The following is a 14,153-nucleotide window of genomic DNA, read 5'->3' on the forward strand; positions in this document are numbered from 1 at the left end:
AGACTGAGTGCACGTACTGGGCACAGAAAATGCAGCCTTCCTTGCTCATCAGAAGCAAAAGGAGGGGGATAAAAACTGCAAAGCTCAATGGTCATCATGCTGTAATCTGAAGGGATCACCTTAGGGAGATATGCAGCATTTGGCCTTAAGGTGACCTTTAAACCATCAGCTGAAAACTGAACACAAGAGGGGTGCACCGAAAGTGCATGCAGGTCCCCAACCCGTTTCGCACTCGCCAAAGCAAGAAGCAGAGCTGTCTTGTATGACAGAAATTTCAAATCAACCGACTCAAGGGGCTCAAAGGGAGTGCTACAAAGAGCATCCAAGACCACAGTGAGATCCCAGGAAGGAACACTAGATCTTATCCCTGGTCTCAGTCTACGGACCCCTTTTAAGAAACGCACAGCCAGAGGATGAGCACCTGGTGTCCCTCCATCAAGGCCAACATGGCACACAGAGATGGAAGCCAAGTAAACCTTAATTGTGGAGAAAGACAGACCTTTATCCACTAGCCCCTGTAGGAATATCAAGACATCCACAATGGAGCACTGGAAGGGGGAAATGTTTCTGCCGTGACACCACTGTTCAAAAACATGCCATTTATGGGCATACAAACCCCTAGTGGAAGCTGCTCTGGAACTCTGAATGGTTGCAACCACATCCAAAGGAAGGCCTCTGGCTAACAAACTGGACCTCTCAGCAGGTAGGCATGCAGCATCCACAATTCTGGGTGCGGATGAAATACTTCCCCCCCTGCCTGGGAGAGGAGGTCTCGGCGGACAGGGAGTTTCCAAGGTTCCACTACCAGCAAGCTGATTATTTCCGCATACCATGACCTTGTCGGCCAGCGAGGGGCCACCAGAATCAAAGACAGGCCCCATCTGCGTACTCTCTCCAGCACTGGCAGAATCATTCCCACTGGGGGAAAAGCGTACAGAAGCACATTGGGCCATGGGTGAGCGAGGGCATCCACTCCCAATGGAGCGCTGTGATCCGTTATGGAAAAGAATAGGGGACAGTGGGTGTTGGCTTTGGTGGCAAAGAGATCCACTGAAGCTTCGCCGAACCGTTGCCAAATCTGCGCAACCACGGATGGATGTAGTCTCCACTCCCTCACCAGTGGGCCTCCCCTGGACAGCAGATCCGCTCCCAAATTCAGGTGCCCAGGAACATGAGTGGCTTTGATAGACAGAAAATGAACGCTGCACCACTGCAGCAGTTTGTGAGACAATTTCAGCAAGGGAAGTGAATGAGTGCCCCCTTGTCTGTTTATGTAGGACACCACAGTGGTATTGTCTGTCCTTATCAGAACATGCTGGTTCAACAGAACCCTGCAAAAATGCCTCAGAGCCAGCAGGACCGCTTGCAACTCCAGGTAGTTTATGTGGAGCTTGGATTGGGTTAATGTCCAGACTCCCCTCACCGCTACGCCATCGCATATTGCTCCCCACCCTCGTAGAGAGGCATCTGTGGACAACACTTTGCGAAAGGACACCCTGCCGATTGGAGACCCACGGTACAGCAGATTGGGCTCCCTCCACGGGCGAAGTGCTGACATGCAAGAGGCAGTTATCGTCAGCTTTCTGTGCAGGTGCCGCGATGTGCTCAGCCGGTGAGAGCGTGTCCAGCGCTGCATCGGACGCATTTTCAACAGTCCGAGTGGAACCACTGCGATCATGGAGGCCATCATTCCCATCAGCTGTAAGACAGTCTGGAAGCGCAGTTTGCACCCCAACTGAAACTGACCGAGGCACCGATGAAACGCGGTCACACGGTGCTCTGAGAGACGAGCTCGAGCTGACAGGGAGCATATTTCCAGGCCCAGAAATGAGAACTGTTGACTCGGGTTCAGTGAACTTTTCTGAAAGTTTACAGAGAAACCCAGGGCTTGAATGTGGGATAGCACCTGCGGCAGCTGCTCTGCCGCCCGCTCTCTGGAACTGGCTATTAAAGCCCAGTCGTCCAGATAAGCTAGAATGCGAATCCCCTTTTCTCTGAGAGGGGCGAGCGCTGTCTCCACAATTTTCGTAAATGTGCGAGGGGCGAGCGACAGACCGAAGGGTAGAACCAGGTACTCGTACGCTACTCCCTCGAAAGCAAACCTCAGAAAACGCCTGTGTTCCGGGTGTATTGCTACGTGAAAATAAGCATCCGTCAGATCGATTGTAGCAAACCAATCGCCTGGGCCGACAGCGTTCAAAAGTTGTCTCAGCGTCAACATTTTGAATTTGTACTTGCGAAGGTACTTGTTCAACACCCTTAAATCCAGGATGGGTCGTAGCCCACCTCCCTTCTTCGGAACAACAAAATAGCGGCTGTACCAACCTCTGTCTGCTTCCGAAGTGGGAACCACACGCACTGCTCCTTTTGCCAACAACGTGTTTATTTCGTCTCTTAGAACTTTCGCTGCTTCGGTCCCCACAGTTGTGTTTACAACTGATTGGAACCGGGGCGGTCTTTTCCGAAACTGCAATCGGTAACCCGTAGCAACGGTCCTTTCCATCCATGGGGAAGGTGCGCATGCGCGCCAGAGAGGCAAGTGTGCAGCGAGGCAGCTGACCTGACGCTCTGTCAGCAAGGAGGTGCTGCCCTCTGCTGGAACGGAGAGGAGCAGCTCCGTTTGACTGTTGCGCACATTGCGGCACACAGTGTTTTGAGTTTGAATTTTTGGCAAAGGAAATGCACTCTTTATTGAAACATGTGGAACAGTCACACAAACATTTCGTACATTCTCTCTCAGTTCCTGAGAAACATTTAGCCCACTTAAACTTGGGGCTGAAAGTGCAAACAGAGTGTGCGTTGGGGTGTTGTGCTTGGGAGACTGTGTGAGGAAAACGCAGCGCCTCTTGGGGCTGGAACCCTGAACAGAACAAGCAAGATGCCGTTTGCGCACAAACGGGTGAGCAGCGGCAATCAGGTCTCCCTGCTTCTGATGCCCCTCTGCCGTCACGCCGTCTCGTGTCGTTAGGATGACTGAGGCTTTTTCTTTCGAGACGTCAGATCTCGTTGAAAACCTGGAGGAGGCCCTTTGCTCCAAGCCGACTGGCGGGGAGTATGCTTTTTCGACGGCTGTGAAATTGTAGAGTTGAGAGCTGCGGGTGGTGCTGCTCTCTTAGGCGGTGCAGGTGTTGTCACCGGCATGCGTGCGTTCATGTTGGGCCTGGGCCTGACGTCACGTCTGGGAATGATGCAACGAAGAGCTTCAGTTTGCTTTTTCTTTAGCTCAAACTTCGCTTGGATTGCACCAAGGGATTGTCCAAAAAGCCCATCTGTTGACACCGGCTCGTCCAAGTATATGGTTCTGTCCCTATCGGGAACGTCAGAAAGCGTCAGCCATAGGTGTCTCTGAGCGACCACTGTGGAAGCCATCCCCCGCCCCAGTGAGAGCGCCGCACAGCGGGATGTGCGAAGAATATAATCCGCAGTGATTCTGATCTCATTCAAGAGGGGGGTCAGATGGCTATCAGGAGGCATCTGAGCTCCGAGCTCCGACAAGCACATAGCTTGATAAGTTTCAAGCATGGTGGCCGAGCTCAAGGAGCGAGCAGCGGTTGCTTGAGCGCGATAGGTTTTCTCCAACTGGGATGCGGAAAACCTGCATTGCTTTGAGGGCAGGGTGGCAGAGCCGCCCACCCCATGGTTGAATGATGGCGCCAGGTAAGCTGCCAAGGACGCCTCCATCGGTGGTAAATTAACCAGACCGGCTTTGTCGGCACCCTCCAGGTCCACGTACTGCCCATAGCCAGGCACCGTAACCCGGGTGGACAACGGTTTGTTCCAGGATGACGTCAGCTCTGAAACAAAATCCGGGAACATGGGCAGGCGGTTTTTAACCGCAGCCGGCTCCGTCGGAAGGTAGAATCCTGTGAACCGGGACACCTTCTGAGCAGGAGGAGGGGTGGGCCACTCAACGTCTAGCTTAGCAGCTGCACGCCGGAAAAGGGAAAGGAACGACGTGTCGTCCTGACCCCCCGGAGAAGCGGCCGCAGCAGAAGGGAGCAGACCGGCGGAAAAATCATCGTCATCGTCTTCAGACAGGCTGTGACTTTCCAGGCCGAGGTCTAGCACATCACCATCATCCTGAGCCGTTTCGGCGAACCCGTCCACGTACTCCATATGGTCTGCCCAGCTTGGAGCGGGGACCGACCAGTTGGAAGTGGAAGCTTTGGCCCCTTCATCCTCGTCAGACTCGGACGAAACCGGGTTCCTAGACTCGGAGAGCATGGGGTCTTGTTGTGAAGCGGTAGCCTCCCCCAGTACTTTCTGCACAAATTTGACCCGCCGTTCAAGCGTGGAGCGCCGAAGCTGGCAACAAAAAGCACAAGCGTCCGGCTCCGACAACGCCCTTCTGGCGTGGACAATCCCGAGGCAGACTGGGCATGCTTCGTGCTGGTCTTTTTCATGAAGCGTGAAGCCGCACTCCTGGGGACAGGGGCGAACGGAAGACTTCTGCTTTTGCTTCGTGCTCATCCCGAACCACGAAAAACAAAAAACTAGCGCTCAGCGGGCAGACACGCTAACCAGCAGGCAGCGGTATCTAACACCAAACAGGAGCAGTTAAGCTAGTTCTGGAAAAAAAAAAGATGCTACCTAGCAGCAGCTAGAAAGCACAGGTTGAAAATTGGGTGTTCTCAGCGAGGTGAAGAGCGTAAGAACTGAATAATGACGGTGATGTGGTGTATTTATATGCGGGCGGGGCCTGCCACCCCGCATCACACGTCATTTGCCTAAAGGCGTGATTAAAGGTGTCTTCAGTTGGGTCACGTGGGAGCGTGATATCCCATACTCTATGTGTTGTACCGAGTGAATCGACTGAAAGGGAACAACAGCTTGCTAATTGTCGAGGGCAGGTGTTAGTCAACGCAAATGAGCCTAGCCAAACTCAGTATGCTACTCGGTTGCGCTTATATAACTTTTCTTAAGAGAAAATACAAGCAGCTACCACGATTTTTGTATTATACACTACTTCAAAAACACATATGTGGCGCTTGGTCAAAGCTATGCATCTTCGTGATGAATGCAGGTTTTTTTTTTTTTTTTTTTTTTTGTGATGAATGCAGGTGAGATAGCGGCTTCGGAACAGGCTGTGCGTCAGTAATTAGTCTGTTCCTTGTCAGTAATTAGCCGTGTCCTTTGTTTCACGTGTTCGTGCGCACGTGTGTCCCGCTTCTGGTTGCCGGTCTTGTGCGAAATTCGGTTCCCCCTGTGAAAATCTGTTCCCCCTGCGTCGGGAGCGCGCATTTCAGCCAGAGAGGCGAAAGAGGCGATCTGATCATTTTCACGTCGATTTCTCGGTAAAAACAACTTATATAACCATGTCATTGTTGTAACATCTAGTTTAATTGGCAGCTGTTGTTTAAAAAATTGTAAAGTAAATAAATAAACGAGGTTTTCTGACGTTGTTTTTTGTCATTTTAAACACCAAGAGAATCGCTCTTTTTCCAACTTTTCTCACGTAAGCCTGGCAGAAATAAGTCAGTCACCAGTTTTCCCAACACGTAGTGTGTATGTAAAGGTTGTTGAGAATTTGGAAACAGTTGCTCTTTATTCTCCAAGATTACGGGGTAAGGAGAGAAAATAATGGATGATTCAGCAACCTGAAATAATCTGTTCCCCCTACATAAAATAGGAACCAATTATTTTACCTGCAAATACTTAACTGTGCTTATTCCTCTCATCATCAACAATAAATACTGTGATTTTGGTAGCATTTGCTCCTAGTTTGCCAAAGTTATGAGGGGGGAACCATATATTTTTGCTGGCTAAAATAATCCGTTCCCTCTCCATAAAAAGGGAACAACTTCACTTACCAGCAAGATTTTTTTCTCTGCTTATTCCTCTTATCAACAACAATCATTCATGTGGATTTGGTGTCATTTCCTTCTTATTCGGCAAAATTATGAGGGGGGAACCATATAATTTAGCTGTTTTACCTGCCTGAAATTATCCGTTCCCCCTCCAAAACATGGAAACAAATTCATTTACCAACAGTAATCATCAACAGCAAACTGGCTGTTTTCAAACAGCAAGTTTGAAAACATTTCATCACTATTTGCAAGACTTATGAGGAGGAACCATACATTTTAGCCATCTGAAATAATCCGTTCCCCCATATAACAAGGTAATAAATCAATAAATCCATAGAATTTTGATACAGTTGGTCATTACGTTTCTACATAAAAATAAAAAGTTATTATTTAATTTTTTAACATCCAAAATAGTTCAAATAAATATGAGTGTTGTTTTGATGTTATTTATTATTATTTTTTTCTGTTTAAATGTTTCTCTACCAATTTACAAATATTCTAGAAGACAATCTACCTTACAATATAAACAGATAAGGTGTTTTATGGAAAGTCAAAATCACGTGATCTTCCTTCAATCTATTATGTAAATGTGCAGGTGCTCTGGGTTTTCCTCAAATAGGTTATCACGTTTTGCTTAATGTTAAGCCAAGTATTTTTTAAGTCAACATGGACAGTGTGGAACATGAAACACTCTTTAACTATAAAATTAAAGGCGAATATCCACCACACTCGACAAAGCAAAAAAAAAATATGTCATTCGAAGGAAAGCCTCGTCTTACTCCACTAAAACGATTTGCATAATGTTGGATAGCATATTAAGTGCTTTGTCAAATTAAATGGTGTTAGGTGTCATGATGATGAAACTAATCTTTAACTTGTATTTTATTTTCCACGACGGCTCACGACATCCTCAAAATCAGATGTGCATGATGCTTTCACTGGTTTAAAAGTCTTTGTACTTTTGTCCAAAGTGAATGGCTACAAGTTCTTCTACTTTGATATAAATAAAATTGGCCCTAATATGGAACTGGAGAGTCAGGTAAGTACAATGGCTATATTTGTTTGAAATTTCACAACTGATACGGTATTTAAATAATCTTTTTTATTATGATATATTTGCAGTCTATTAATGCATTTCTGGCAGTACTAGTGAAGGAATACAACAGCCAGAACACTGGAGAGGCTGCCTTCATCGATTCCTTTATGGTGACATCAATGTGGCAGGGGAAAAGTCCCAAACTAAGAAAGGTAAATCTTATACATTCCACTATGTTTTTTTTTCACTCTTACATGTGTAATGAGTATTTTTGAATCAATGAAAAGAAAATGTGTTAATGGTTACATGTTTTCACAGATTTTTATGTGTCACCTATGGAACAATAAAGTACTAGTGCAATGTGTCTGTGTGTGACACTAAACATGTTTTGGTCTTGATAGGACATATATTTTAATATCTTTATTATTCACAGATGGAGCCAATGAAGTATGATATTATTGTCGGAGTCGACAATGAAAACCACCACTGGACTCTAGTGGTAATAATTATTTTTTACACTTTGACAATATATATCATTCTTATGTCATAGACAAAAGACCACATGAAAACTATGGAATGCACACTTTATAGGTAATCTACCCAAAAGAAAAGAAGTCTATGTTCTTAAGTCCCCTGGGGGAATCTAAACAAGAGATACAAAAATGCTTACAAATCAGGAGGTATGGTTGAAAATGTAATATAAACTGAAGCGTGACAATAAAATAAAGTTGTTCTTACTAATATGTTTATATTTACAGAGCATTTATGAGAAAAAATGGGTGCAGTGTCTCACGCTGGAAATGTGAGACAGTAAAGAACCACTAAAAAACCAGACATCACCTCATGTGGTGTTTTTGCACTGAAGGTGCGTAAATATTGTCACACAGTGTATAACTGTACAATTTTTATATATTTTTGGAGAATATACAGTGATTTACTTTCTTTGTCACTTCAAATTAGATCTATTAAATTAAACATTACATTTCAATTTGCAGAAGAAATCCTGATGTTGTTCCTGGGATCTGTTGTAGCCATTGCTCCAGTTTGGGGGTTACTGCCCTGAGGGCAGTAACCCCCAATGACCACAGGCACCTCTGTGGTCTTCACCTTCCAGGCCCTCTCCAGTTCTTCCCTGAGGCCCTGGTATTTCTCCAGTTTCTCGTGCTCCTTTTTCCTGATGTTGCAATCACTTGGTATTGCTACATCTACCACAACGGCTTTCCTCTGTTGTTTATCCACTACGACAATGTCTGGTTGGTTCGCCATTACCATTATATATATATATATATATATATATATATATATATATATATATAATATATATATATATATATATATATATATATATATATATATACACTTTTAAGTGCATATGAAAACAGAACTAACAATAACAAGAATAGCAGAAACTTTTTGATAATGTGCAAGTAAGTAGCACAACTTTGTCAAAATGTACATAACGTGCATATTGAACTGTAAATATATAACAGGAAATGTACAATCCAGTGTGTCGGTGTAGACCAAATATGGAATGATCTTAAAACAAAAATATTTACCCAGGGAACAAATACAAACTTTCCTTTCCCTATGAAACATCATGATCCTGCTGAAGAAACGAAACAATTTGAGTTGTTTCAAAAAGCAGATGTCAGCCATGGGGCATTTCACACCGATTATGTATCAATTTTATGAAGAATTTTTTTTTTTTACCTTAAATAAATGGCATCAAGCAGGACAGGATTGCTTAGTTATATCTGGTTTGATCGGGTATCATTTAGTCAAGTGGTCCAAACAGGAATCAAAACCAAAATCAATAATATACGGGGTGTAATATTAAATATTTAACAATAAATAAAGACTCATATGAAACTATACAGAATATTTTTAATGATTATTTGTCTATAATTCAATCAAAATATTTAAATTCCAAAAGTCTAAAATATTAAGTTCCTGTGTATGATTTATTATTTTCACAAGGACAAAGAGGAAGTCCATTATTAAAAAATGGTTACAGGATTGCTGTGTGAAAATGAATTGATGAATATGTGAGTCGCATAAAGCCAACCATCTTTTAACAGAATGTGATTCTTCCCCTCGAACCGAAGTTAGAAACGTTCGAGGTGATAATTTTAAAAACATCAGCCTACCTTTGAGAGGTGGAGGTCCTCTGTTTAGGCGTTACATTCTTGCTCTTGTTCCTTTTGTCATCCGACTGATTGGACCTTGTTTCTCTGAAGGGGACATCTTCCTCTTTGCGCCAGCCGTTATCCTTTCGAGGACTGGACCACCATCTATTGGTATTACTCATTTTTATCCTCTTTATATAATCCTTACCCAATTCTGTCTTTAAGACGTCTCTTAGGATAAGACGTGGCTTCCTCCTAAAGGACACAAAAGTTAATTGTTTTCCTACAACTTTCACCTTCAACATTGTGGCTCGTCAACATTTTCAAACTCAACGGCAGATAGAACCTTATTTGTGCCAGCTAAAAGGACAGGGAGGGACTGAGAAATGCAGATAAGCCATGTGGGTTGTCATGATAACATGGCACTGAAGTCATGGTGTTTAAAAACAATGTTTCCTTCAACTAACCCAAGTTGAAAAGGCAACGATTGATTAAGTAAAGTACGATTACTAGAATAAATATAGTGCCCTGCTAAAATAAGAAAAGTCCTTCAACTTTCTTATGCAAACCAAAATCTTCTATCTCATCTGAACAGAGAACCTTTTTTCTTTTTTGTTCATGGCTTGTGTCAAACTTGTGTTAAAAATTAACTATGTTAAGTATACAACAAGGAAATCTTTCAGTGTAGGCATATCCAATTTTCCTTGAAAAAAAAGAAGCAACCATAATATTACTTCTGTAGCTTGTTTACCTCAGAATGTCTGAACATTTTAAAATGGTGTGATTGGACATCTTGACCCCTTTTTTGTGACTTGAATTACAAGAATTTAATTTACAATCAGAAAATGCAGTCCAGGGGACCTGTAAAGAGGAGAAGAAAAAAAAATTAGGAAAATATTCCTGACCACTATCAATAATAAAATATGTTGAAGTGGTCGGAGAAATCGCAGCATTGTTGTACCTGTGCTTCTAACTTCCCGCACTCTGATGATAGGCACGCCACGGAGATTTTCAGGGGGTTTTCCATCTGAAAAACAGACAGATATTAGTTAAAGTTTTATTTAAATAGTCACATCCAAAAGCAGAGTTAAAAAGTGTTTTAGTAAAAAGAAAAATAATAATAAAATCAAAAAGACATAAGAAAAAAACACAAACATGTATAAAGATAAAAAATGAGATTGAAAAAACAGTTCACCTCAAGCGGCAACATGATGACGTAAAGAGCAAATATGCAACTCATACAAACAACGGACATGACAAATTAGATGAAAAACACAGCAGTGGACACATGCACCATCATCATCATCATCATCCATTCCTGATAAGGATGATGATGACATACAAATACTGCTTAATTTGATTTTAATTCTGTTTTCTACATTTTCTCATTTTGTCTCATGCTGGAAGGATTAGCTGCTTCCATGTGAAGTCCAAAATAATTATTTTCTACATACTGTTTTAAATTATGAGGTATTTTTGTGATGATATTTTGAATCTTTTTATTTAAATCTCCGAAGTAAAATGGAAAAAAAAAAAACAACAACAACAATATAAGTAATTAAAAAATACTCGTCAAATCAAAGTTTTCTGTATTTTTACTTAGACGTAATATAAAGATTTTTTTCTTTAGAATTCTCCTCTGACTGAAATGAAACTTATTTTCATTTACTTACAATCCAGTCTCTTATTTCATGAGTTGTTTGTTTCTGAATATACAGAGCTGTAGCGTTTGATCTGTAAATATATAAATAACATCTTAATCCTCCTAATTCTATTTAATTTTGTCATACTGGAGATATACAGTTCTTGCTTTAAAAGCAAAAATCTTCCATGTTTTATTTTGAGGAATGTAATGTTTTAAGCTTTTTTTTCCCCAAACAGCACACTGACAAAAATAATCTTGCAATTGACTTTGTAAAGATGCAAACTGTGAGTAGGATTGGTAATTTACATAGAACTGCAATAAGATAATCACAGCCACATAGCAGGCCAGCAGGACATTCTGGCTCAGGGACACGGACAAGGTAACATGCAACTAAATAAACTGAAAATCAAGAACTAATTTAACAAATACCAGCTTCTCCTTGTCAACAAATGGAATAGTTAAGGCTCTTCTTCGCTCCATCATCGTTCAGGATTTCATAAGGCACTGCAAGACACATGCAAAGGGCATAATAAATAACTCTGTACTCTGGCAAACATAGAACAGTATAATTAGACATGCAGTGATTGTCAATATGATCAAAATCTGATTGTTTTTGTTTACTTTAGTAGTTTTGCCAGTGATCTGATTAGCTAAATAACTCACTCACCCTCAAAGTAAAAAGGTACATGAAGACATAATAAAAAAATCAAAGTGAGAATAAGAGTTTGAGGTGGAGAATTGACGGAAACTTTATGTTCTATGCAGATATTTTCTCTGTTCAAGTCGATTTATATTAAACAATCTCCAGGTGATATGGTTAAGACCATGCAATAATTTGCAAGAAAAGAGTGAATATAAATGAAGATGTAGTAGTTAAACTTACAATAGTCAAGCTGTAATCTGACTTGAGAACAGTTACAATAAAATTCATAATAATTAACCAATCTAATCCATACCAAAGATATTCAGAGTTAGTTTCTTAATTATTATATTTGACTCTGGTGCCATTTCTTTATATGCAAGTCTTGTGACTTAATCCAGTGCAATTTTAATGTTAAATGCACTTAATTAGGCAACATAATGATAAATTTCTGATTTAAAGAAAGTGACAAAATGTCTTCTTTGTGTGTTTGAATAAATGCCTTAAACAAACATCCTGGATATTATTTATACATTTCTAGTGAGAAAGTTTTGCAACTACAAGTTTTCTCTGTCTAGGCACTTTATTTCTATGATCTACAATGAAAACTAGATAAACACAAATATGTAGACGTGTATTGATCTCAGTTCTTTTTCGCTTCAGGATAAAGATCTCTAGTTTTCTTTAGGATCTGACCAGTCAATCCTGATATTGACCAGCTCAATTATTTTTTTCCAAAGGACTACAAGACATGAAATCGAAAGATAATTTCCCACAGTCTTTTTGTTTGTTGGTTTGTTTGTTTTTAAAAAAAAAAAAACAATTGCAAGGTTTAAAAGGTCTAAATTTTATCTGAAGGTCATGTGTATCTTCTGTAAACAATTGGTTATTTCTCATCTGGATTAGTCAAAGATGCTACTCCTTTTAAACAATAATACCCTTCTCTCATCTGATGCCTTGAAATTCACCTCCTCCCCATTCTAACACTCCCTCCTCATGTCATCAAAACACTGATTCTTCATGCCGTTAAAAGTTCTTAGGAGCTTTGTAGTTTAGTTGTTGAGCTCAGGAGATGTGGAGTTCCACCAGGTGTTTGCTAATTGCTGGTTCCACTAGTCTGGTGGAGGTGTGTGAGGAAGGAGCAATGGAGGCGTAGTGGAGGTGCAGCGTCGGACGTTGGAGCTGGGTTTGGTGTCACACTCGAGATAACAAAGTTGGGACTCTTTCATGCATGTTTGAGAAATCCTGGACTTTTGTGTTAAGAAATATTAAGTCTTTTAACAGCCCTGATACATCCCACAAGATTTAAACCATGAGTGGAAGTGCTTGATTTTGCTCTAATAAAACTAAGACTAAAATTTATACTGAAGTTATGGATATGGTGAACAGAAGCCCAAAGGAAAGAGGGGGCACTATGCTGGACCCAACATGAAAGACAATATAGGCTTCGAACTAGATGGTGAAGTAGTCGGAGTTGCTCACACCGTCACAGAGACAAATCCAACTTCAGAGGGTGTTCCAGTTGACTTTTCCAACTGGAAAGTCAGAAGTTGCTACTTCTGACTTCAACTCGAAGCATAATGAAGATCTCAGATGGAGCTCAGCTTTGGGTAAATAAGTGGTGAACTGAATGAGCAAGCAGTGAGGCACCCCCTACTGAGTGTCACACAAAAGTCCAGGATTTCTCAAACATGCATGAAAGAGTCAACATCACACATTGGCGAAGTCTTTCACAGGGGAAGGGCATTATAACATGGCAAAGACTAAAAAAGATGATTTAGCATAATATAAAGAGGAAGTTCTTCTTTTTTTCTTTAGTAAAAATTCATTGTAAATTTTTCTCATTCTGAAAAAAGGGTGTTGCAGACTGACACTATGAGTCAACATGAAATTATAATATATTAACTCTTAACCAAGTCTTCTCAGTGACGTAAAAGAAGGCCTGTTAAAGTTTCCCAGTTCTTCATTTTACGTAGGCCTCGTTTTATCGTTATGCTTGATTTAGAAAAATAAGAAAATCATTCAACGTTCTACTTCTCTTGAGGTTACACAGGCCAAAAACATGGATGTAAACAACTTTAGTAAAGAAGGGCATGATGTAAACCATCGTTAAGCCTAGGGCGGGAATATATGGGAAACCACCAAAAGCAATAAAGTTGATCTGAAATTACGAGCTTGTTTGGCATCTCGTGGTATGAAAGATTAGCCAGGTGTTCCTTTTGTCATTTGAACCCATGTTTGTGTTGCAGTTAACACGTGTGTCACATTTTTGAAAAGCCGGTCGTCCGTGTTTAAGTCGTGCACACGCTCGCAGCCATTATGTGATGTGCTTCATAGATTATTTTCTACACAACTAAACTACAGAAAGTGTATTTTCTTCGAAGCTAACACTAGCAGCCGTGTTGCTGCTAGTGTAATTTAGCGTTCATGCTAAATGTTGTCCACGCTGTTAACTGCAGTAATATCTAAACTTACCCTGCAGGCCAGGGCCTCCTCTGATAGTCTCTCTTTATACCAGAAGAGATGAGAGAACAGCTTTTCCAACAGTGTTTTTCTGTCGCACCTTCCTTGAAAAGACGGCACACATCCTTTCCAAAGGGCTAGACTCTGCACTCAACAGGCGATTCTGATTCCTGTAGCAACATCCGGCGAAAGGAGGAAGTGCATCCAGAAAAATATTCCGAAAAGGTTTGTGTCCAGAAGACAAAACTATTCACCAGACCAATAATATTAATAATAGTAAAGAAACAAATAAATTGATGAATTAATTAACTTAAATAAAATAGCTATCGTGGCGCTAAGTCGCTCCAGAAAGTCGAACTGAATCGGCCGTCAACGACCACACATATATATTTGGTGACCAAAGAAAGCTCTACTGGCCCCTTCTGGCCATACAGTG

The 14,153-nt window shown here is 41.4% G+C and overlaps 1 protein-coding gene across 1 annotated transcript in view; it reads right to left on the bottom strand.

The window, feature by feature from the left end:
- Positions 1–13,878, bottom strand: part of senp7 (SUMO specific peptidase 7) — a 36,542-nt gene extending 22,664 nt beyond the window's left edge. Inside the window, exons 1-5 of the mRNA XM_055032129.1 lie at positions 13,730–13,878; positions 11,044–11,118; positions 9,931–9,996; positions 9,721–9,830; positions 8,991–9,224 (exon numbers count right to left, since the gene is read on the bottom strand). Of these exons, the coding sequence (XP_054888104.1) occupies positions 8,991–9,224; positions 9,721–9,830; positions 9,931–9,996; positions 11,044–11,097 (464 nt within the window). The 5' untranslated portion in view covers positions 11,098–11,118; positions 13,730–13,878. The remainder of the gene's footprint in view (positions 1–8,990; positions 9,225–9,720; positions 9,831–9,930; positions 9,997–11,043; positions 11,119–13,729) is intronic.
- Between the last annotated feature and the right edge of the window lie 275 nt (positions 13,879–14,153).

This window comes from Poeciliopsis prolifica, unplaced genomic scaffold (genome assembly GCF_027474105.1).
Source record: "Poeciliopsis prolifica strain line A6 unplaced genomic scaffold, Auburn_PproV2 SCAFFOLD007, whole genome shotgun sequence".
NCBI lineage: Eukaryota > Metazoa > Chordata > Actinopteri > Cyprinodontiformes > Poeciliidae > Poeciliopsis > Poeciliopsis prolifica.